Source organism: Rhinolophus sinicus, linkage group LG02 (assembly GCF_036562045.2).
Source record: "Rhinolophus sinicus isolate RSC01 linkage group LG02, ASM3656204v1, whole genome shotgun sequence".
Taxonomy (NCBI): domain Eukaryota; kingdom Metazoa; phylum Chordata; class Mammalia; order Chiroptera; family Rhinolophidae; genus Rhinolophus; species Rhinolophus sinicus.
In genome coordinates, this window is record NC_133752.1 from 197,617,756 (window position 1) to 197,640,737 (window position 22,982).

The 22,982-nt window shown below is 60.1% G+C and overlaps 1 protein-coding gene across 5 annotated transcripts in view; it reads right to left on the reverse strand.

The window, feature by feature from the left end:
* The window catches only part of WNT7B (Wnt family member 7B), a 50,277-nt gene extending 35,898 nt beyond the window's left edge, over positions 1–14,379 (reverse strand). Inside the window, exon 1 of one of the 5 annotated variants that reach the window (XM_019739269.2) lies at positions 13,824–14,379. In XM_019739269.2, coding sequence (XP_019594828.1) covers positions 13,824–13,894 — 71 coding nt within the window. In that variant the 5' untranslated portion in view covers positions 13,895–14,379. Of the gene's footprint in view, positions 1–5,561; positions 5,582–7,240; positions 7,770–7,909; positions 8,099–9,482; positions 9,851–13,823 lie in introns of those variants that run through there. The other 4 variants (XM_019739268.2, XM_074326562.1, XM_019739270.2 and 1 more) reach the window with 4 other exon arrangements.
* Positions 14,380–22,982: the final 8,603 nt, after the last annotated feature.

Genomic DNA, 22,982 nt, shown 5'->3' on the forward strand with positions numbered 1-22,982 from the left:
GGTGCCACAGTACCTGAGGCAGCACAACAAGCTGAAGCCCAATCAGGAATGAGACCCCAGCCCTGGCCTTGGCCTTGACCCTGATGCCCCAGATCTGTCAGACACGGGGGTGGGCGCCTTGCAGGCCTGGGTAACCAGGATGTCAACCTGAAACCTCAGGACAGATGAATGGACGAACAGGCGGGTGGAACAGGTGGGAGGAAGCTGGCAGGACCTGCTGGCCCATGGCCAGGCTGGGAGTCTGGGCACCTTATGCATCGGCCAGGCGTCGGCCTTCCTGGCTCCTTTGGATATAGTTTGAGCAGGTTCGGGGCCAACCCCTGTGGGCAATGGACTGTGAGCGGTCTTCTCTGTGCAGAGTGCAGGGTGGGGCCAAACTCCGGCCCCAGGACTGAAACTCAGACCAGTGACCTGGAGGGTTCCCCTTCCAGGACTAGATGAGGTGGGCCTGCCTGGGCCACGCAGCATCTGAGTATGAGCCCAAGCCAAGGCCTAGCCCCATCTTGGCTTCCCCCCAGTTGTCTGGTCCTGCCCTCTGCTCTCACCAAAGGTGGGAACCTCCTCTGGGCGCCGCTCCCTCCCCACCCTGAGCTTCTTCTTCTGAGAATTTCTGGGCCACCAGGACCTCCCAGACAAGTGCCTCAGCTCAGATGCCTTGAAAGACAGGGTGTTCACTACCCCAGGGGCAGCCCGCTCTGCCCCTCAGCAGGCATCCTAGCGGCAGTGACCTTGACGATGCAGTGAGCTGAGCGGTGAGTGCTTGCTGGGCCCAGCATCTTCAGAACACCTGCCTGGCATGGCCCCTGACTTCCGTGTCAGACCCCAGTAGGAGGAGAGGAGTAGTATTTCATCCAAGGCCACGCAACCACGTGACAAGGGCTCAGTGGCAGAGCCAAGAGCAGGACCAGGCCCTGGGTCTTTCTCCCCACTTCCGAGCTCTGCCCAGGCCCTGTCTGTTTCCTCAGCATTCTTCCACTGCCAGCTGCCCTCCTCTCTCCTCCTCCCCCTGAAGGAATCTCCACGCTGGAAGGGAGGCAGCCAGGGAGAGCCAGGGGTCGCTCTGGGCTCACACTCAGACTTGGCTGCAAACCCTGGCTCTTCGCACCTCTCTGGGAGGGGCTGGCAAACAAGCATGTGGTGGCTGGCCCCTGGGGGTCGCCGGAGTCCCCCTGCAATGCCCACTCCTGGGGCGGGAGCTAGACCAAGAGGAGGGCTTCCCTAGCAGATGGAGTCATCACACCTCACACCCTGCCTCGCTCCTGGAAAGGAAACAAGGGAGCATGGGGCTGGCATATCTACCCCCCCACATACCTCTAGGGGCCACGGCCTACAGTAAAACCCTGTCCGGTCACGCAGCTGGCAGGTGGGGTCTGAGAGAAGACAGGTGGGAGCTCTTAGACAGCTCAGTGCTCAGCCCAGCACTCACCCCAAGAGACCAGCCGACTGCAGCCCCCATCTGGCATTTCCAGAGCCAGTGTCCGTGGGGTCCCCATACCCTGTGTGATGAGCCCAGAGGCCCTGTGTGCTCTGACCTGCTGGGGACAGGATGACCGACCAGAGCCCAGGGCTGCTGATTCCCTGTGCAGTGCTCCCGTTCCTGCCCAGCCAGCCCTGGGCTCTGCCCCTGCCACCTCCCACCCAAGGCACATTCTTTGGGCACCTTCCCCGAACTGGCTGCCCAGCACCCCAACCTATTTCATGGGCCCAAGGCTCAGGAAAGTCACCCTGGGAATCTAGGCATGCCAAACACCATGCTCCATGCCCAAGACAGCGCCCCGAAGGGGAGTGGTGACCCTGCTGGGCAGTGACGAAGGCCTGGTCCACAGGTGCAGCCAAGCCACCAGTTCAGCCCACGGTAGGGCCTGAGGTGGGCAGATGGGCACACAGGACAGGCACCAGGAAGATGGGGACAGCAAGGTGACGGATCTCACTCCTTCTGGAGGGGGCGTGTCAATAGCACCTGGAAATTCCCAGCGCTTGTCGCCAACAGTGAAGTCACCTGGGGAAGTCATCCAGCCCCCCCAGTTCACCCCTGTGCCCACCGACACCTGCCGGGCACTAGCACACCAGGGCCTGCAGGCCTCTGCACCACTGAGCAGTGGGACCTGACCAGGCCCAAACAGATGAGAGGTCCTCTGACCCTCCCACACATGTTAACTGGGCCCCCACTAAGTGCCGGTGCTGTGCTGGGTGCGGGGGGCAGGGACAGCAGTCACTCTCAAGACCCCAGGCCTGGCCTTGCAGAGCCTACGTGCTGACAACACGCCCCTCCTGCTCTGTGCCCCGTCAGCCCTATAGATCCTGCCTGGGAGAAATCATCCCCTGCCCGCAGGCCCCCTCCATCTCAGACCACCACAGAAGCAGCGCCCTCCCGTCTCCCGTCACCCACCACCCACCACCCACCACCCACTCCATATCCAGCGCCTTTTCTCAGCTCAGGGTGAAGCTGCATATCCTGCTCTGCTTCAAACCTTCCCACCAAGGCTCCCAGGCCTGAGGCAGCGCCTGCCACCTCTCTCACCGCACGTCCCACCACCCACCCCACTCTAACCAGCTCCTAGCCATTCCCTGTTCCCCCAGCCCATGCCCACAGTCAGTGGTCCCTCCATCAGGAATGCCATTCTTCTCTCCAGCACATTCTTTAGGACTAAGTCAGAGATCACCTTCCATGAGAGGTCTTCCCTGGTCCACCCTCACTGCAGGTGGGTTAGGGGCTCCAGCTGTGGGTGGCACCAGGCGCTGTGTAAATGATGGGGAAGGGGCTGCCCAGTTACACCTGCACGTACCGCCCATCATGTTCACCTGGCCCAGGGACTGTCCTAGATGCTGCGGTGTGAGGGGCAGGCTCAGAGCAGTAGGGAGGGCTGGCGGGCAGGGGTGGAGGGGAGCAGGGCGCCTGAGAGCATCTTGGCTCATCACCCAGATGGGGAAACCAAGGTCCAGAAAAGGGGCAGGTGGCCCCCAAGTCCACGGCACGTGGCACCAAACATGCTGACCCCATGGAGGCCACAAGCTAGCCAGCTGGGGCTACCTCCTCTGATTCCTGGTCAACAGACAATTCTAACCACCTGAAAGATATGGCTTCTAGACCCATGTGAGATGACAGGCAGTGAGCTAGAGGGCGAAGGAGTTTTCAGGAGGTCGGAAACCCACAGCAGAAGGACGCCCTGAGAGGACCCGAGAGCCACACAGACACGGGTTTTCATCTGGGCTCAGCCCCCTTGATCATAATATAGAGCATCACTGACCCTCATGCACCCTACTTTGCCACCTCCCATGTGGGTGGCCCTTGTTTAGTCCCCCTGTCCTGACAACCAGAGAGCAAACAGTCAAATCGGACCCCAACTGGTGTGCACATGTCAGTCCTACAAGAAAAAGCCTTTCCAGGGGGCCCGGAGTCCTCCAGAAGGGGAATGCAAAGCCCTGTGCCCCCCAATTGGGGTTCCGGGGCGCAGGTAGTTATGTTCTGGAGGAAGTCCCATTCAAAAACCTTTTTAAATCTGTTTTGCCACTTGTGACAGCGAGGGCCTGTCTCAGCTCTGGACCCCTCTGGACCCTGGCAGCGCCAACGCCTGCTATAGGGAGGGTGAGCCGAGACTTAGGCCCACCACGCGTGTCCCTGGGCTCTTTCCCACCGGGGGGCTTGGCCCATTTGCAGCTCCAGCTGGGGACAGTGGCTGTACTTTTCAGCACAAGGAATACCTCGGGTCTGGGAGGCACTTGGAGTAGGGTCGGGAGCAGGACAGCCAGGGGGCGGGGGGGCATCTGGAAAGGGATGGAGGCCTACAGGTGTCAACGGGATGGGAGCCAGGGGATGCTGACACGGGTGCTTCCAGACCATGGCTGATACCCAGAAAGCTGCAGGGTGGCGTCCCCCTGGTGCCATTCTGGGCAGCTGGCAGGCTTTAGGGTCTGTGCAGCAATGGCTACTTGGGGACTGCAGAACTATCCTGCCTTCCACTCACAGCCTCAGACCGAGCCCTTTGTGGTATCCCCAGGGCCTCAGAGGCCACCTGCTCCAGCCTGAGGCTGGGAGAGGCGTTGGTGGGCAGGATTCCAGGCTGCACTGTGCTGCTGAGGCCGTGGGACGACCTTCTCAGGGCCTCAGCGTCCGCATCTCGTCCATGGAGTGGGCCAACCACACCACATGGCTGCTGGCACAGAGGACCCATGAGTGCTGGCTTCTTTCCAGGCAAGGCCCTGCCCCAGCATCCCTGGCCCTCACTCCTGCATCTGCTTGCATGCCTCCAGGGCTGGAGAGCTCACTGCCTTCCTGCCAACATCAGGGCTGGCCCAAGCCTCAGGCTCTCACTGAGAGGGTGAGGTCACCCTGGGTGGGGGCAGGACTGAGAGGGGTTCTAGGCAAGTGAAGCAGTTCTGGGATGGAAACGGGGAAGATGGAGAAAGGGGGGAGGGAGCGCACCTGTGCCCACCCCCACCCCTTCGGCCAGCCTGAGGGGAGGCCCCATCCCCGCGCCAGGAAAAGAGGACAAACGGTGGTTTTGTCCTTGGCCAGCGGGCGGCCTGCGCCACACAATGACCCTTTCATCAGGCTGAGGGAGCCCTGGGCCGGGGTTTCATCTGACAAGGGAGGACGCCCAGCCTCCTATCCCCTTGCTGGGGTAGTGGGGAGGGGGGCTGAGCCCTATCTAAGCTGGACCCAGGGCCATGAAAAATGGAGGCTTCAGGGGAGCCAGCTGAAGCCCCTCTCACTGCCCCAGGGGAGAGGTCCTGAGAGATTAGGGGTCTGGCCACAGGCCGCACGGAGTGGCCGTGTCTGGGTACACTTCAATCTTGAGCTGACAGAGGGTCTGGGGTCCCACTCAAGATCTCTATCCCATCTTATCCCCTCCCGTCATCACCCTCAGCATCTACTCAGAGCATTGGTCCAGATCCCCAGCGGGGGTCTGGGCTCCCACGGGCTGCATGAGGCTCTGGGGGACATGTTGGGGGTGGAGGGGGACAGGGGCAGGGAGTGTGACTTGCTAGGCCTATGTCACCATGTCCCTAGGGGAGCCAAATGCAAAAACCATGTGCAGTCAGGGCTTCAAAAACCACCTCCCTCAGTGGCAATCTCCTCCCTCAGGGCACCTCCACCTGCTGCCTGCACCACCCTGGAACTCCTCTCCCCATGGGACCATCACAGGGAGCACTTCCTCTCGGAGGTGGTGGTGGAGCTGGCTCCAGAGCCAGAGGGCTCTTACCCTGGGCTCTGGGTGACCTCAGCAGAGGCCCTCTCTGCTGGACTCCGGCGTTCGGTCTGCCCACCTCAGCAAGATGCTGTGAGGCTCCCTCCACTGGAGCCCTGGATGAATGGGTTTGACAATGAGTCTTGTTCCTTCTAGGATTCTCTCACGTGCTCCTGTTTAGTCTGGGCCACTCCTATCCATCATTCAAAACCCCATCTAGGTATCACCTCCACTGAGAAGCCCTGTGAAACCCCTAGAGAGTTTATCACTCTCCCCTGAACAAACCCAGCCAGCGGGCCTCCCTCCGTGTCGCTGGTGGCCAGCCTCCCTGCTCCTAATAGCTGAGAATGACCGCATCTCCTGAACACTTACCAGGAACCCAGCCGAGCACGTCTCTGCACTTGATTGTTGAATTCTCACACTCACTCTAGGAGATTTGAATTCCGCTGGCCCCCTCTGTACAGAGGACACTGCTGAGGTTACAGGATACACCCAAGCAGTAAAAGGAGGAGTGGGGATGGGAACCCTGGATCTGGGGCCTCATGAGGACTCAAGAAAAACCTGGTTAGAAAATGGGCCATTCTCCTGCAGGCATCAACACACAGCTGCAGTGCCCACTATGGCCCCAGAGGAAGCCTTTGAGGAGTCCCCCTTCCCATCCCAGCCCTCCCTCCCCACACACAGTGTCAAAAGGAGTCCTTTCCAGAATGCACCAGTTCCCCCTTTAACTAGTGGTTTACGAGCCTCACCCACGCATCAGTGATTTCTTGGAGTTCTCTGTGATTTGTACATCCTGAGCTGGGGGTCCTTTGGGTGCTAGGATTTTGTCAGGTTCCCTGAATCTAAACCCACCATGTGTACCTCTACCCATCTCCAGAGCTGCACATGCTTTCAGATCCTGAGGGCATATGGGCCTGACCTGAGCCTACAAAGGAAGGCTCTCCATCCCAAGTGATGGAAGAGGAGACTGAGGCCCAGAGAGGCCCGTGGACCTGCTCGAGGCCACACAGCAGAGCTCCTTCCACACCCTGACAGACACAGCCCTCCAGGCTGGGAACTGCTCCTCCCAAGGGCAACCTGTCCATGACTGATCCGGTGGCCCCATTCTGCCCCCACCGGGCTCTGATGCCACAGGAGTAGGCCTGATTCAGCGTCCCCCCCCCAACCTCCCGAGTCATGCCCACAGAGCTTATGGGGCTGCGGTGCACACCACCAATAAAGCCACAGCGGTGAAGCCGGGAAGAGGCCCAGCCTGGGCTGGGCAGTGGTGAGTGCCCCCCACCCCCCACAGCCAGGTGGTGGGTGAGTAACCGCCCTGTCACCCATGACTCACTCAGCTCCCCAGCGCGAGCGGTCACCATGAGAGGCTCGTACCGGAAGACCTGGGGGGATCATTGAAGCCAACCCCCACATCTGGGAGAGGGAGGCCAAGACCGGAAGGGACCTGCCCAGGACAGGAGGCCAGCCTGGTCCTGGCACAAGGCCTCGGCCAGGCCCCCATACCAGCTGACCTGGCACTGCAGGCCCTCCTCTTGGCCTACAGCCCCCCACCTGCCCTCCCTTGGGCCTTCACTGACCCCCACTGGCCCTGGGAGCTTCTGCTTTGACAACAGAGGCACAGAGGAGGGTATGGCTGGCCAGAGCTGCCTCGCACAAGCTCAGCTGGCCAAGCTCAGCATCAGACAGGGGCTCAGGGCCCTTCCAGGCCAGCACACCCGTCGGACCCAATCAGTGGCAGGGGCCCAGGCAGGCATGCATCTGGGATTCGCTGTGCACGGACCACAGCCCAGGACAGCGAGCTGGGAGAGCAGCCCAGATGAAAGGGGCAGGATCAACTGCCCGCCAGTGTCTGTGATCCCAGCAACGGGATGCCTTCTGGAAAGTTCTCTGGAGCAGAAATAAGCCTCCACCCAGGGCCCCTCCTGCCCCAGGCATCCTCAGAGCCCGCAGGGCAGACCTTCTTAAGCATTCCTGCAGTACTGAGGTGGGCTTACCATTGACACCCCACCCCCCCCCCAGTTCTCAAAGACCTTTTGCCTTGGCAGCCTCACCTGCCTTCAGGCTTCATTCAGCTCCGCTGACAGAGAGGGTCTTCTCACCATGCATGCTTTCTTTCGCATCACCTGGGCCCCACTCCCACCCATGGCATCTTACACATCCGGCTTAGGCCCACCCAAACAGGGCAGGGAAGACCCAGAGATGCCTGGGGCCTCCCTCTCTTGCCCTTGGGAACGTCTGAGTTCATCTCTGTTCGGGAAAGGCTGGCATCAGCACTTTCTTCCCCCTGGGGCTGCAGGTTAGGCTGGGCTGCCTGGAGAGTGGGGTTGCTGAAGGCAGGGCAGGAGGCAGAGTCTGACTTATGCCCCCACCACCCACTCTGGACCCCAGTACTGGCCCAGGGACTTTGGGAAAACTTGCCTTGGGAGAATTCTGCCAACAAAGCTGGCAGTGCACACTTGCGGAGAGTGAGCCTGTGTGGGCACAGATGGTAGTCACTGCAGGCCCAGATTTGGGGGACCAACCCAAAAGGAAAACTTGGGGTCTACAGAGGTATACTGGCCACCACCTGCCCCAGAACCCCTCAGCTGCTGCCTTGGCTCCCGGTTCTCATCAGCTCCTGAGCCCCTTGCCCACCTCCTTCCCACAGATTCTCACTCCAAGCCACCACCCCCAGGACTCCAGGTTTCCCACCCCTGGACACCTCCCCATTAACTCCAAACCTCAGCCAGCTGGCTCCAAAAATGATTTCTTAAGCAGAGTAGCTGCGGATTCTCTAGCAAGGCTTAAGACTGAGATTCTGGACAGGGGGAGGCTCCAGACCTACACCTCCGACCTCTGAGAACCTGAAGCTGGGACTCCAAGGAATCCTGGGCTGATCCATTTCCCGGGAAGGACGCCATAAACAGGACTCTTTCCTAGCCTGAGTCCCCAATGATCAGGCGGTCCCCACCCGCCCCGCTCGCTCCCTGCCCGGGGCAGCCTGCCTCCCCCCCACCCCACCCCAGGCGATGCCTCCGCAGCCGGGGCTGCCCGCCGGGCCTGGAGCGTTCTCTGCGCCCGGACCTTGTAATTATGTCCCACAGCCCGGGAAACCGCGGGCCTCGCAGCATCTGGCTGTGGTTGCGAACTTTTGTTTCAAGATGCGCGACTATTTATAGAAGGAAAACTGGTAGGATAGTAATTTCCTAGGAGCTGGAGAAGAAATTGGCTGCGTCTCTATTAAATGGGGGTGGGGGAGCGGCGATTTATTAGGACTACGGCCGCGCAGGGGGAGGAGGTGGCGCAGGGAGCGGGAAGGCAGCGGCTGCCCCCTCTGGCCGCGTTAGGCGACCCCGGACGTGGCCCGCGTGTAAAGGAGGGGGAGGGGGAGGGGAGGAAAAAAGGGGAGGGAGAGCTAGCTCTGAGGTTTAATCAGTAGCATCCAGCTTAAATTCCCCCAAACGGCGGTTCCATAAATCAAACTTCTTTTTAAATCAGAGGCCAGAGCATATGCGTCCCATTAGGAATCCGGCGAAGCCACCACTGCGCCGAAGCACCCCCTCAGCTCACTGGGCCCGGCCGGGCCCTGCCTGGAGCTGCCCGGAGCCTCGCGGGCACTGCTGGGCCGGACGCACTCGCGCGCCCACGCTCCGCGCGCTGCCTTGGCCATAACACCCAGGCGCACCTCTGCTGGCAGCCCGCGCGCACTACGCTCCCCCTTGGCCCCAGGTGAGGAGTCGGCCCCGGTACGAGTCAGGCGGCCCAGCGCGGCGGGAAAGCGCTAGAAGCCGCAGCGACCTCGCAGGGTAGCTTGGCCGCTGTCTGGTGGGGCGCAGCATGCACGTGTATGCCAGTGTGTATGCGGGGCAGTTGATACGTGCGTGCAGCTCTCTCGAATGTGGTACGGCCGTGCGGGCCGTGTGGATTTATGTAGGAAGGGGGATCCCGCTGGTCCAGCACTCGGCTGGGACGCGCAGGGAATCTCCGCGCAGCCCGCGCGCCCTCCGGCCTTTGCGCTCGGTGCGCGCAGCCTTGTCTTCAGGGGGCTGTAAGGCCTCTTGCGAGCCACCTTTTCACTGACCCCAAAGCCGGAACTTATCACTGCCGAAACTCCCCCGCTCCCAGATCCTCCACTTCGGCGGCTTAGGCCGGCGAGGCGACCCAAAGTACCCCGACTCCCGCGCGCGCGCCAGGCACCCGGCGCCCCGCCCAGAGACCTCACCAGCCGAGTTCCCAGCCCGCCTGGCTCCTGCACTGAAGGCTGGGGAGGTAGCCCCCCGCCCGCCCACCCCGCGTGCGGCCCGCGGCACTCACAGGTAGCTGCCGCTGGACAAGATGAGAAAGATCTGCGGGCAATAGACGGAGAGGAGCGCGCTGCGCGGCGACAGCAGGAGCATGGTGGGCCCGCGCTCCTGGCGGGGCTGAACAGGCCCAGCGGGCAGGGTGCCTGAGCCAGCGAAGCCGGGGTCTCCGCGGCCCTCCCTGAGGTAGGGCGGCGGCACCCGATGCTAGGAACCTGGTCGCGCGGGTCCCGGCGCTGCGGTCGCCGGTGCCCCGCCGCCAGGGCCGCGCATCTCGCTGGGGCTGAAGTGCGGGGCGGGGGGGGGTAGGAGGGTGGGCAGGGGGCAGCGGGTACGCCTCAACTGCCGTCTGGCCCTTCGTCCGTCGGAACCGGCTCTGTCACTCGCTCTGGCTCACATCTCCAAGTCTCCCCAGGCGCGCAGCTGCCATTGGCCGGGCCGCCCCTACATCCGCCTCCTCCGCGGGCGGGTTTTTTAAAGGGGAGGCTGACCCGAGCGCGCTGCGGGAGCCGCCCCCAGGGCTTGCCCAAACTGTCTTGGCTCGGACCCTTTCCCGCAACTTCAGCGAGTCACACAGCTCCGGCCTGCTCTGGAGGGTGCACCTGGGGGGAGCACCACGGGATAACCATGCGGGGGCGTGCGCTCCTCTTGGGGGCTGTGCTCGGCAATGTGTGCTCTTGTGTGCATGCATGTGCCTGCATGTGCCTGTGTGTGCCTGCGGGAGCGTGGGCGCGTCTGTGAGGGCGCAGGTGTGTGCGCACAGATGCACTGTGTGTGCTGCACCTCTACTTGCGTGTGTCTCTGGTTTGGTGAGGCTGGCTGTGGGTCGCATGCACTCACTACTATGGCCAACCAGGCCCCAGCCTGGCAGGGCTCACCTGTGCACATGCGCACTGGTGTCTCTGCAGGGTCTTGCCTGAGTCTCTTTGGAGCGGCTGACGAGGGAACGTACCCCTAACAGGTGCACAGAGGCCCCCAACTCTGGCGTCCCCGCCTCACTACTTTTGCTCTCCTTTGAGGGCTTGGTTGGGATAAGTATGGGGAGGAGCTGATCCACAAGGACACACTTTTCTGAACAATCCTTCTTCCAGTGACTTTTTTTTTTTTAAGCCCAGAAACACAGGTTTTAAGTCCCACCTCCTTTTGTCTGCCAAGCCCGGCTACACATGAATGTCCCTGTAGATGCAATGTAGACCCGTTAATCTGGGGCAAAGGCACAAAGCAGGAAAGATGACAAGAAAAGAGAGAGGTCCATGCAGTATGACTAGTGGACGCAGGGGGAGTGGATTTCCTGGCTTCTAGACCTGGTGTGAAGGGCTAGCTCCAGGAGGAGGGGCTGCCTCACCCCTTCATTCCTTGGGGACCAGGGCTCTCAGGCCCCTCTACCTCTCCTGGCTCCAAGAGCAGGAGGCAGGCATGGAGCAGGGCTGGTCCTGGGACTTCATGACCCCTGTTCCAGGGGGCAAAGTGTGCCCAGACTCCAGACGGTTCCTCCAGGGCCTGGCTCAGCCTCCTCCAGAGCTGGAGCTCCTAGAGGTTGCTCAGTCCCCAAGTGAGGCGTTGTGCTTCCCCAAAGCCATTTGTTTTAAAAATTGCTCAAAATCCAAGACACATCTGGGTTGGGGCCCCAATCACTATAAGCATTGTGGAGAGCCGAGTTCTCCATTCCTGCTGGTCTGGGAGGTCTCCCAGGGGCTGCACATCTGCACTGGCTGAGGGGCACATGTGTGGGGGACTGCATGTGCCCGGGTGTGGGCTGGCAGGCTGTGATCATGAAACACACAATTTCTGATATTTGGCTGGGATTTGGTGACCCTGAAATCCCAGCTCCTCCAATTCTGAGGCCCCAGAATACACTGTCTGAAGGCATCCCCAGGGTGCCTGCAGCCTCTGTATCATGGGCATTAACAAGAAAGGCTTGACTGGTGTGCACAGGTGTTTATTGGGAGCCCCCCCCCCAACCCCAGAGCAAAGGCCTCCAGGACTAACCTTCACAGTACCCAGTGAAAGAGGTGCTACTGTCACCCCATTTTTCCCATGAAGGACAGTGGGCTTGGAGGTCAAAGAGTTCACCCGAGGCTACCTAGTGAGGAGGGGTGGCATGACCACCCGTACCTCCTCAATGCACTGGACTCCCAGGTCATTTAACCCCTTGGGTCACATCTGGGCCCAGCTGCCCTCTCCTCCCCACCTTGGACAGCCAAGATGGCTTGCAAAGAAAGCAGGCACTTTCACTCCCACAGGGGTGGGCAGGGGCTGAGCCCCCTCCCCTTAGCAGATCCCATAGTGGTTCTCAGGTTTCCTGGATGTGGTTCCACAGGGGTGTTTGTGGAGACCTCGTTTTCTCCTCTCTCCCCAGGAGTGAGAGAGTATGCACTTTATGGGGTACACCGGGGGAGGAGTACCCCCTCCAGGGCTCCTTGGTGGAGGCAGAGGGCAGAGCCAAGGCACTGCCTGGCTCTCTTATGCATTCCGAGAGGCTGGCACAGGTGCATAGGCGCACAGACTGTCTCACTCCCTGGGCTCTTCCTACTCAGGCACTGGCCACCATCCTTTTCAGGATGGCCAGAGCAGCAGTCCCATTTACAGAGGGGAACGGGAGGCCCACGGGGTGGGGTGGGGGTACTGCCCACAGTCACATCGACCTCCAAGCCCTGGAATCAGCCCTAGGAGTCTGGGTTAGGCACCAGCTTCAGGTCCTTGTGCTGCGTGGTGGTGGGGTGGTGGGGGTGGTTCATAGAGCTCTTCCTACAAGCTGGGGGTGGGGGAGGGTGGCTGCTTTCAGGTGGTGCTAGGAAGAGTGGTCACTGGTGGAGGTCAGAGCCAACTCCAGTCCCAGCTCCGCCACTTACTTCTGAGGACAAGTGACTTGGCCTCCCTTGCTGGGTATCCTAATGCTTAAAACGGGAAGAGTAAGGGCACTGAACTCCAGGGTGGCCAGGAGGGGACAAGGCCTCAGTGCTGAGAACCAGACAACAGAGAAAGCCTCATTAGGGGGTGCCCATTACTTTGGGGGCACAGTAGGAGTAATTGCAGGGGCTGCTGGAGAGTTCAGAAAGCAGTTGCCTCCCTCCCCACCCCACCCCCAGCAGACTGGATGCACGCATCCTCTCCCATAAACAAACACCCAGGGACACAGCCTACACACAGACCCACAATAAACAGAGCCACCAGCAACCGCAGACAACCAGCCCGGCCTGCAGAACTGAGACTGGGACAGGGGCCTTCCAGCCCTGCCTCTGCAGCCACCGGCCTCAGTTTCTCCATCTGTAAAATGGCGGAGGGGGAATGGACGAAATGATTCTCAGGTAGAGCTTCTACCTTTCCTCCCGGGAAAGCCGCGTCTCCCCAGGCGGCACCTGGCCGGGCAATCCCTCTGGGCTGTTCTCGCAGGCTTTGCCCCCGGCAGGGACTCGCCTGCCTCCCGCGCTGGCAGCGCACAGTAGGCGCGCAGAGTGCGGTGAGGTCGGGGACCGTGGGCGCCCCCGACGAGGCGCACCGCACCCCTTCACGGTCACACCGCGGCCCGCCCCCGCCCCCCCCCCCCACTTCGAGCGAGGCCGAGACAGATTCTGTCTAAAGGAGATCGCAGCTCAACAGGTAAGGACTCGGCTGGGTTCAGGAATGTGGAAATACGACTCGGAGCAGCTACTGCTGCGAGCGCGGCCCGCCGGGCGCCCGCCCGCCGGGCCGCGCCAGGGGGAGCGCGGCGATAGGGGGCCGGGCCGAGGGCCCCGGGAGGGTGGGGGCGCGAGGCCCGGACCGAGCCCGAGGCGGCCGGGCCGGCCGCGCAGCCCATCCCGAGCCAGCCGGACGAGTTGTCAAGGTAATTTCAACACGTCCGGGTGATGGATAGAGACGAAGGGCCGTGGCGGGAGCCCCGGCCTGCGCGCTCGCGGTCGGGGTGCGCGCCCCCCGCCCGCCCGGGCCTCCTTGGCCGCCGGACGCCCCCCGTCCCCCGCCCCGGCGCGCCCTCCAGGCGGCTAGCGCTCAGGCCGGGCTCAGCGCCCAGCGCAGCCCGGGGGAGGGAAGGCGCGTCCCACCCCCGGGGCCTGGAGCCCAAACAGGTGAAAGTACGCGCCGGGCACGCTCACCGCTACCCGAGAGCCTGCCTGCGGCCGCCTGCGCACCCGACTCTCCTTCCTCTAGCCCTGGGCTGGACGCCCCTCGGGAGAACCCGCGGCTGCATCTTTGCCCTGTTTAGGCGAGGTATCCAACACACAGGCCAGCCCCGGATCTCCTAAAGCTGCCCATGGCCTCCTCCGGTCCCCTGCCCCCGCGGAGACACCCTGGAGGCGGCTTCTGCTGGCTGCCCCGACCCCCGGCGGCGGCCCGTGCCCATGGGGATACTCACCCGAGCTTCACGTAGAGGACGCCAAAGCAGAGAAACACGTAAAAAATCCACTTGCGAAAGTTTCTGTGCATGATCCAGGGAGGGGGGCTGCGCCATAGACAGCGGCGGCCGGAGGGGACGCGCGGGCCGAGCGGGGAACAGGCAGGGGCGGGGGGCTTCAGCGGACTGCTCTCAGCCCGCGCTGCGGCTCGGGCGGCTGGCGACGCGCGGGCACTCGGCGCGCGTTGCCACCATGGTGAGCCCCGGGCGCCGACGACGCCGCGTGCGCCTGGGGGAGTGACCTGGACTGGGGGCCGCAACCTCGAAGCAAGGCTGAGAGACCGTGGGGCCCCAGGAGCGCCGGCAGGAGCCCGGGCCCAAGCGCGGCGGCCGGGCGGGCGCTGCCTCCACTGGGCGCAGCCGCCTGGGGCCGTGCGCGCCTCGCCGAGCGCCGCGGCGGCCAATGTGTCCGCACTTGTCGGCCTCCCCAGGTGACTCGCGGCCCCGGCAAGCGAGCAGCGAGCGAGCGAGCGCGCCCCAGGTAGGAGGATCCGCCTCCCGCCCGCCCTCCTCGCTCGCCGCGCGCTCTCTCTCCCTCGCTCCCCGGCTCTCCCCTCCCTTTTCTCCTCCCTCCCCCGTGACACACAGACGCATCCACCCCCCGGACCCCCCTCCCCAGACCGGCTCCCTTCCGCTCGTCCTACCCTGACTGGGTGGGGGGAGGGGGGTTGGGTGCCGGGGGGGGGTGTAGGCCGCGGGGGAGGGTGCGGCTTGGAAGAGACACCTGTGGAGGGGCCGGCAGCTCCTCTGCGCCTGCGGGGATGGAGGTGGGGGGGGCGGGGAATGGATGGTACAGGTCGTGGTGGCCACTAGGCCTCCAGTTTCTAGTGGGGAAGAGAGAGACCACCCAGCCATATCGCCGTTCTGGCGCGCTTCCCCTCCCCCCAGCAATTATCCACAGGGGGTCCTCCTGGGCCACACCCTTAGCCCAGGCAGCAAAGCCTTCCCTGCAGACCTCGATCAGAGCCCTCCCTCCAGCACCCAGGGTCGCCCCCCCCACCCCCACCCCGCTGTCAGCACTGCTAACTCAGTAGGGACAGGGAAGGGACAGGCCTGGCCAGATACAGGGGGATGGCTCGGATGACCTGCAGAAGCCGTTCGGCTAAGCACCATGATGGAGACGGTTAGGAGGGTGTTGAGGGAGATTTCCAGGCTTTGGGGAAGGCTCCCGGCCCTCAGGGGGTTCCCTGCCTCCCCTCCCCCGCCGCTCCTGGCCCCCGCAGTCTGCGCCGTCTCCTGTGCAGGGCCAGGCTCGGTGTTCATGTTCAGCGCCCAGAGCGCAGGGTCAGAATGGCCGCGGCGCCTCGCACACCCAGAGTGGTCTGGCTTGGCTCAGTCCTGAGCAAATGGGCACCGGGGCCCGGCAGATCCTGCTGCGTCCAAGCCCTATCTGTTCCGAGGGGGCTGGACGGCGGCCTGCCCCCTAACTGCTCTCCTGCTCCGTGGGTGCACAGCCCTCTGTGGGTTCCAGCGTTCGGCTCCTAGAAGAGTGGATGGAACTGGGTAGCGCTTGGTCCCCAGGACCTGCTGAAACCCAAGACTTGCTACGGTGGGAGTGTGGAGGTGGGGGAGGGTGTTGCTGCCAGCCACCCTTGGTCCCACCTAGCCTAGCCGGGTCGGGGACCTTGAGCTCAGAACCTACTTCCCCCGCCCCCTGCAGTCCCGCTCGACCCCTGCCCCGATCCTCTCTTAATCCTTCCAAATCCCCTGAACCTTTGCCACGACCCCAACGCGGGCCATTCCTCGGCTCCTAGATGGGGAGGGATGGGGGGGAAGGTGTGCAGCTGTGCGGAGTGGGGCAGATGGGGAGCGTTCCCCGATGAAAGGGACGTTGGAGATAATCACAGGCAGGGAAATTGAGGCACAGAAAGAAGTGAAATGACAATAACAGCCTCACTTCTGAGTGTCCCCAGCGCCCCGAATGTCTCCCCATTTCGCGGAACGGGAAGCTGAGCTCTGGAAACAGGAGGGTCAGGGCCGAGCCCTCGTAGCTGGTATCTGGAGCCGGGCGGGCTCGTAGTGGGGAGCTGCGGGAAGACCTCTGGCATGCGGGCCGATGCTGCCACCCCGCGGTGACACTGTGGATGCTCAGAAGCGGGGCCGGGAGCGCGCCGGAGCTGGGGAATCGCTGGCTGCTGTGCCACTCTGGGACCCCGGGCTGCAAGTCAGGCAGTCTCCTCACCTTGGCACAGCGTCCGGGAGTTACCCCATCCCCCCACCTCCACCATCCACAGTTATTGCGTCCGTTAATGGGGCGAATCCTCAGGAGCTGTGGGGCTATGGTAGGTCTTAAACAATCACCGCAGTGGCGGCCTTCTTCTATCTTGGCACCTTGTTGGCCCCAGACCCTGGCTGCACCGACCCCCATCCGCTCCCGGCCCGAGGTCAGGTTGACTCTGGACCAGGAGGGAGGGGTGGGGCCGGGAGATGAGAGGGTTACAGCCGGCGGGTGGGACGCTTGAATTGGTTCATTGACTCAGCCTGCCACTCTGTGCCTCGGTTTCCCCGAGAGAACCGGAAGTAGAGCCTTGCCTCTGGGGACCCGGAGGGACAGCGGCTCAGCGTCGTATTGCCCCCTGCCGGCTGCGGGAGGGAAGCAGCGCTGGGGAGAAAGGTGGAAGGGGCAGATATAGATAGCAAGGTCAGGTTCAAGGACTGCTCGCCTGAACTCTGGCCAAGTAGCTCACCCGCACTGGGTTGGGTTTCCGTTGGCGCACGTTCTCCCCTCTCCCTTCTCTCTCTGTCTCTGTCTCTGTCTCTGTCTGTCTCTCTCTCTCTCTCTTTCTCTCTCTGTCTGTCTCTCTCACACACACACACACACACACACACACACACACACACACACACACACACACGCTCGGAACAGAAGCAGCTGCCTGGGGCAGAAGGGCTGTTGTGCCTGAGGTTCCCACCCAGCCTGGGCTGATTCCAGGGCTCAAAGACCTGTGTGACCACAAGCAGGTTCCTGCCCCCCCCCCCATGTTCCTCCTCCAAAATGGGATTACAGCTCCAGTCATCCTGAACAGGATGGGGGCTCCAAGGGTCCTGCATCTGTTTAGAAGGAAAGATTGTGTGGGAGGAAGTAGAGGGGGCCCTTCTGCCACGGATGGGGCTCAGGATCCCCTTCAATATGGAGACCTGCCAAAGCCCAGAGGGCAGAAGTCTCCAGAGTCAGGGCACCCTGGGGACCACAGATGCACCTTAGGCCACCTTTGGGGCTCGATGGGGCTCAGCTGGGCTCAGCTACTTCTTACCTGTGTGACTTCACCGTCTCTCAACGTCTGCAGCCTGGGTGTCCTCCTCTCCATGTGGGGGTAACAGTAGCACCTACACTCCCCATGGGGTTCTGACAGTTGAATGAGTTAACCCATGTGAAAGTGCTGGACAGTGACTGGCACAGGGCGGGGGCATTCAGTCAGTACAGGTTCACCTGGCATCTGTGACCCCTGCCTGTCCCTTAGCGTCATCACATTCATAAGCCCCTTGTTCTCTCCTCTCTATCCCCCTTGTCTTTTCTTCTGTCACTTGAGCACACCAAGCTAGTTCCTGCCCCAGGACATTTGTTCGTGCTGTCCCTTCTAATGCAGTGCTCTATCCCTGGTTCTGTATTGCCCCAGCTTAAATGTCCCACATCGGAGGGGCCCTCACGTTCCTCTCCCCAAAATACTCACTGATATTCTCTATTATAAAACTCTGCTGTTCCTTTTGTGATACTGAGGACAATATATCACTATTTATTTCCTGTCTATCACCAGCCTATAAGCTCCATTAGGACCAGCTCCACATCTGCTTTGGTTCCTTCCCTATCCTCAAGGCATAAGATTGAACCTGGCATATAGTAAGTGTTCAATAAGCGGTTGAGTGAATGGTTTTCCAGGAGGCAGCTGGCATCCATGACCTGCAATGTTGCAAGCTGTGGAGAGCAGAGACCTGGCTCCTTTGACCTTGATTCTGACCTCAACCACCATCTCCAGCGTCAACTACACCCCATTCGTGCTGCCTTCCTCCTGCCTCACTCTTACATCTTGTCACTGGCTCTGCAGACAAGTATTTCCTGTGCCCCAACAATTCATACTCGGTTACACTGAACATCTATTTGGGCCCCTTCTGGAAAAGGAGCATGTGCTGGTCTGTTGGACCTCACACAGCCTTGTGAAATGATGCTGCTGAAGTCAGTGCATAGATGAGGAAACTGAGGCAGGAAAGGACGTGCTTGGCCGAGGTCACACAGTTGGTGGAGCTGGGATTCAAACCCAGGCCCATCAGGCCCAGAGCTTGGACTTCTTTCGCTGTAGTCTCAGCCTCCAGGGAGGCAGGGCCTGTGCCTCATGAAGTGGAGGATACACCACATTTTGCTGCTGGGAGCCCCCAGTTCAATTGGGGGACACTGAGTGTGGTGAGAAGCCAGAGGAGAGGAAGCCGTGAGGAAGATGCTGATGCACTGGGCAAACCCCAGGGGCAGTGAGGTACCTAACAGAGGCCTGGAAAGGAAGGCAGGTGCAGTGGGAAACGCACGCCCGAGATGTCCTGCCCTAATGTCAGGGACTGTGAATGTGGTGATAGAATGCCCATGCTATGTTCTGTTACATGGCAAAGGATGTGATAAAGTGACTGATCAATAGACTTAGAATTCCTCAAACAGGGAGTACCCAACTGGCCTGGCCTAATCACATGAGCCCTTCAAAAGCAGAGAATTTTGCTTGTGGCAGGGGGGCAGTCAGAGAGACCTGAAGCACAGGAAGGATTTGAGGTGCTCTGCGGGCTTCAAAGATGGAGGAGACCTTGTGTTGAGGAATTCAAACAACATCAAGGAAATGAGAGTGGCTCCTGGCTGACAGCCAGCAAGGAAATGGGGACCTCAGTCCAGTAGTTTCCCCCAGCGCCAATGAGCCTCCGAGTGAGATCCAGCCATGCCCACCTCTGGGTTTCCACCTGGGAGACGCCGAGCAGAGAACTCAGCTACGGGACTTGCTGGACTTCTGGCCCACCGAGCTGTGAGACAGCAAATGGATGTGGCTTTAAGCTGCTAAGTCTGTGCCAATCTACTACCCTACAGCAATATAAAACAAATATAGGACAATTTGGATATGCAGACTTAGGGAGCAGAAATCCAAATGATGGCATGGTGTGAGCAATGGCTGCTGGGTGCCAAGAGGTCGGGAGCAGAGTGAAAGATGAGGCCGGAAAGAGGCCCAAATGTCAGGCTGAGGAGCATGGACTTGATTTGATGGGCTGGAGAGCTATTGAAGACTTTTGAGGGAGAGAGGGGCCACCAGATGTGGGCCCTGAATGGAGTATCTCAAGCTTGCCTGACCCGCCAACTCCTACGATCTCCCCAGACCAACTTCTCCAAAGTGTCCTGTGACACTTTGGGCCTGTGAATGTGCTCAGTGAACACGCGGCTGGCTCTAGAGGTCTGCGTATTTGGGAAATGCTCCTTTGAACACATGGGTGCACGGTTGAAAGTTCTGAGTCCACATCCCAGATCATCTCTGTGTACAAGGTTTTCTGGTGCCCCCCTTGCGGTTCCCAGCCCTGTTAAGGGCAGTGGGGTGCCCCCCGCCCTCCACCCTGTAGGAAGGCGAGGCTCATTGTGGGAAGGGCAGAGCACCCTCTGGTAAGCCTGGGAGAGGAGGTCGCGAGAGACAGAGGTGTTCCAGAAGGAGCCCTGGAGAGGCTTCTGGGTGCCCTCCTGACCACCCTGTGCTGCTGAGGACTCCCCGAGAAAAGGGTAGACAGAATTCAGCCTTGCTGGGCGAGAAGGAGAAGCCCCACAGGGCAAGTCTGGGAGCTTGACAAGATTCCACAGGGCATGCGGGAGCCCAGAGAACCAGAAGGCGTGAGCACCTGAAGCCGGCATTGGTGCACCAAGAATGAAATGTGCAGGCTGCCCTCAGACCTCTGTCCTCCATGGGGGTATGAATGCAGGCGGTGAGGCCCTTGATGGGGGCTCAGGCTTGCCTTGTTAATGAACTCGCTCTTTGGCTCAGAGGTGCCAGGGGCTGCGGCGGCCCCTGCAGAGAGAAGGTGACTGGGCTTCCCTGCCTGTCTTGTCTCAAACTCGCAGGTGGGTGACATCACTTCCATTTATAGTTGCTGAGCAGACAAAGGAGCAGAGAGAACCCACAACTATGTTGAGTTGTCATGTGAGAGAGAAATCTACCTATGTGTGTCAATCCACAGAGATGAGGGGTTGTCACAGCCCCTCGTGTGACTTCCCCTGACTGATACAGACCTCATCTGTGTGGAAGGGTGGGCTCGCTCCCACAGTTATGACACCCAAAGCCAGAGAAGCAACAGTTGAGGCTCAGGGTCGGGGGACACGGCCTCACAGCCCTTGCTCAGACTTCTAGCTTACAGTGGTTTCTGATGAGCGTCTCCTGCTGCCTGCGAATACACCTGCTGGAATAAAGAAAAGCCTTATGAAGAGAAAGGCACCCTTGTAAAATATGCATCTGTCACCTTCCCTTCAGCCTCATAGGTGATTTTCCTCTGATTAGTCAGAGGCATCTACCCTGCCCAAAAGGGAAGTAGAATCCGTCGTCTGTAGTCCGCAGTTTGGTCTTACCTCGGTGCCTTTTCCATGTTGCTCTCCATCTGGAGTGCCTTTCCCTCTCCTTGCCAATACCACTTAAGCTTGACTCTGACTGCTGACCTCCTGAGACCTTAGGCTGGGTCAGGCCATAAAGGTTGCCAAAGGCTAGGCCAAGGTCTTGGAACTTGTCTTTCTAGCAAGGGATGAACCCTGTGCACTTGACTGCCTGTCTAAGCTGGGGTTCCTCACCAGAAACACCAGGCACATTTGCGGTTGGATCCTTCTCTATGGTCAGGGCTGTGTTGCACACTGTAGGGTGTGTAGCAGCATTCCAGCTTCCGCCCACTAGATGCTTGTAACACACCCCTCCCCCCAGTAGTGACAACCCAAAGTGTCTCCAGACATTGCCCAATGTCTCCTGGGGGCAGAATTGGCCCGGCTTGAGAACCACAGGACTAAGCTGTGAGGTTTGGACTTTTGGGTGTGATGGATGCAAGTTCTGTCCATCCTGTTGCTTGGACATGCCCAGAACATGGCCTGGTCAGCCAGACTCTAGTGGGGTTCCAGGCATATCTGAGCACACACGTAGGGGAAGCAGAAAAGTCTGAACAAGCAATTTCCTTTTAAGCCGGTGATGCGGTGCCCATATCACTCTGCCTGAACCCCACTGACGCTGCCTCTGCCCACATTCCACTGATGATGGCTGGTCTATGGCCACGCCTAGCTGCAAGGGGGCTGGGAACCCTAGTCATAGGCTGGGCTGCGAGCCAGGACCAGCTTCCACTTTGCAGGACAGGTGGGCACACAGACCCCTACCAGGGCAGAAGGGGACAATGGATTTTGGAGGAAAACTGGCAGCTCCTCACACCCCGTTAGACTCCAGTCCCCACCACAGCAGTCCCACACCCATCGCTTGACACCCTCCCTCACTACTCATTGTATTCCTATGGGCCTCTAGGCCTTTGATTCCACAGCTCCTTAGCTTAGTCCAGGAGACCTTGCACCCAGGGTCAGCTCCTGCACTGACCTGCCCAGCCACTCCACTGCACCATGTGACCCACTCCAACTGTATGCAGGCCCCCAAACTGATCATGCCTCTGGCTTCCACACATGTTGTTCTCTCTTCCTTAAATGTTTTTCCTGATACACCAGTTCTGATTAAGCTTGACTGCATATTATAGCAAACGTCAAAACAGCAGTGGTTAAATAAGATAAATGTATATTTTCCGTTCCCATAATAGATGTCTAGAGGTAGATAAACCAGGTCTGGTATAAAGGCTACACATGTCATCAGGGATGCAGGCTTCTGCCAGCTCATTGCTCTGCCTTCCAGAGCATGTGTCCCTTCACCTCAGAGTCCAAGATGGCTGCTAGTCCAAGAGGTCTGCCATCACACCTGCTGCTTTCTAAGGCTGCTGGGTGGAAAAGGGACCAAATAAGGGCATGCATCTCCCCATTCTTAGACACTCCCACTTAATTCTCACTGGCCAGAACTTGGTCACATGGCCGTACCTAGCTGCAAGGGAGGCTGGGAAATGTAATCTGTTAGGTAAGCAGCGCTAAGCCCAGCTAAAATTGGAGCACTGTTAAAGAGGCGGATTGGGCCACACAATCACCGACTTCTCCATTCCCCATGATCTGCTCAGATTTCTCCATCCTGAATTCACCCAGCCTGTGGGCAACTGATCATTCAGATCTCCTCCTTGGGGGCTGAGCTGGGCCCCAGCCTGTGGCCAGCCTGTGCTGAAGGAATAAAGGAGCTGGTGGACACCCCACCTCCCCACCCCCAGCCAGCTCTGTTCATAATAAGAGGGTTGAGTAAGACCCGCTCTGGGCTGATCTGGTCAAAGCCGCCGACACAGGGCCGGGGAGGTTCAGGAGAGAAGGTCATTGTCTAATGCAAGCTCATTCATTTTCTCCTCATCATCACTCTGCCACTGCATTTAACTTCATGCATTTTTCATGACTCTTAAGCCAAGTGTATTCTTTAGAAAACAGGGCTGAGTCACTTTCCCAGCCTCTCAGAGAATGACTGGCCAGTCAGTTGGAGGAGGGGAAAGCTCATTGCTGAACCAGGAACTTGGCCTTAAGAAGCTGGCTTGACTGAAATGTAATTGCATCTGTAGCCATAATCCTATTTACCAGATTGATCTCCTAAAAGTAATGGGGTATTTGTTCTTTGTCTGGGACATCCAGAGCCACAGCCCCAGGGCTGACACTGACCTCAGCCCTGCCTGGGAAGCTGCATTCTGACCCACAGCCACATAACTCATGAACAGCAAAGACCGACTCGTGGTCAAAGTACTTGGTGGGCATCCCTTGCTTTAAAATTGGGAAGATTTGCAGCTCAGGGAGCAGAAGAACTCTGGGGCCACCCAGTGGCCAAGGAAGGATTCCAAGCCAAGCGTGCTGGTCCCAGCTTCCAAAGGGGGGAGTCCCCCTAGGTTCTTGCCCCACAACCCCTCCAGTAGCTACAGCAGCCAATCCAGCATCAGATGCATGGCCTGGGGTCCGTGGTCAGTCCACATGGACTTCCTTGCCTGCACCCATCGCCCAGTGCAGGGCCCCAGAGAGGTGGGACATCT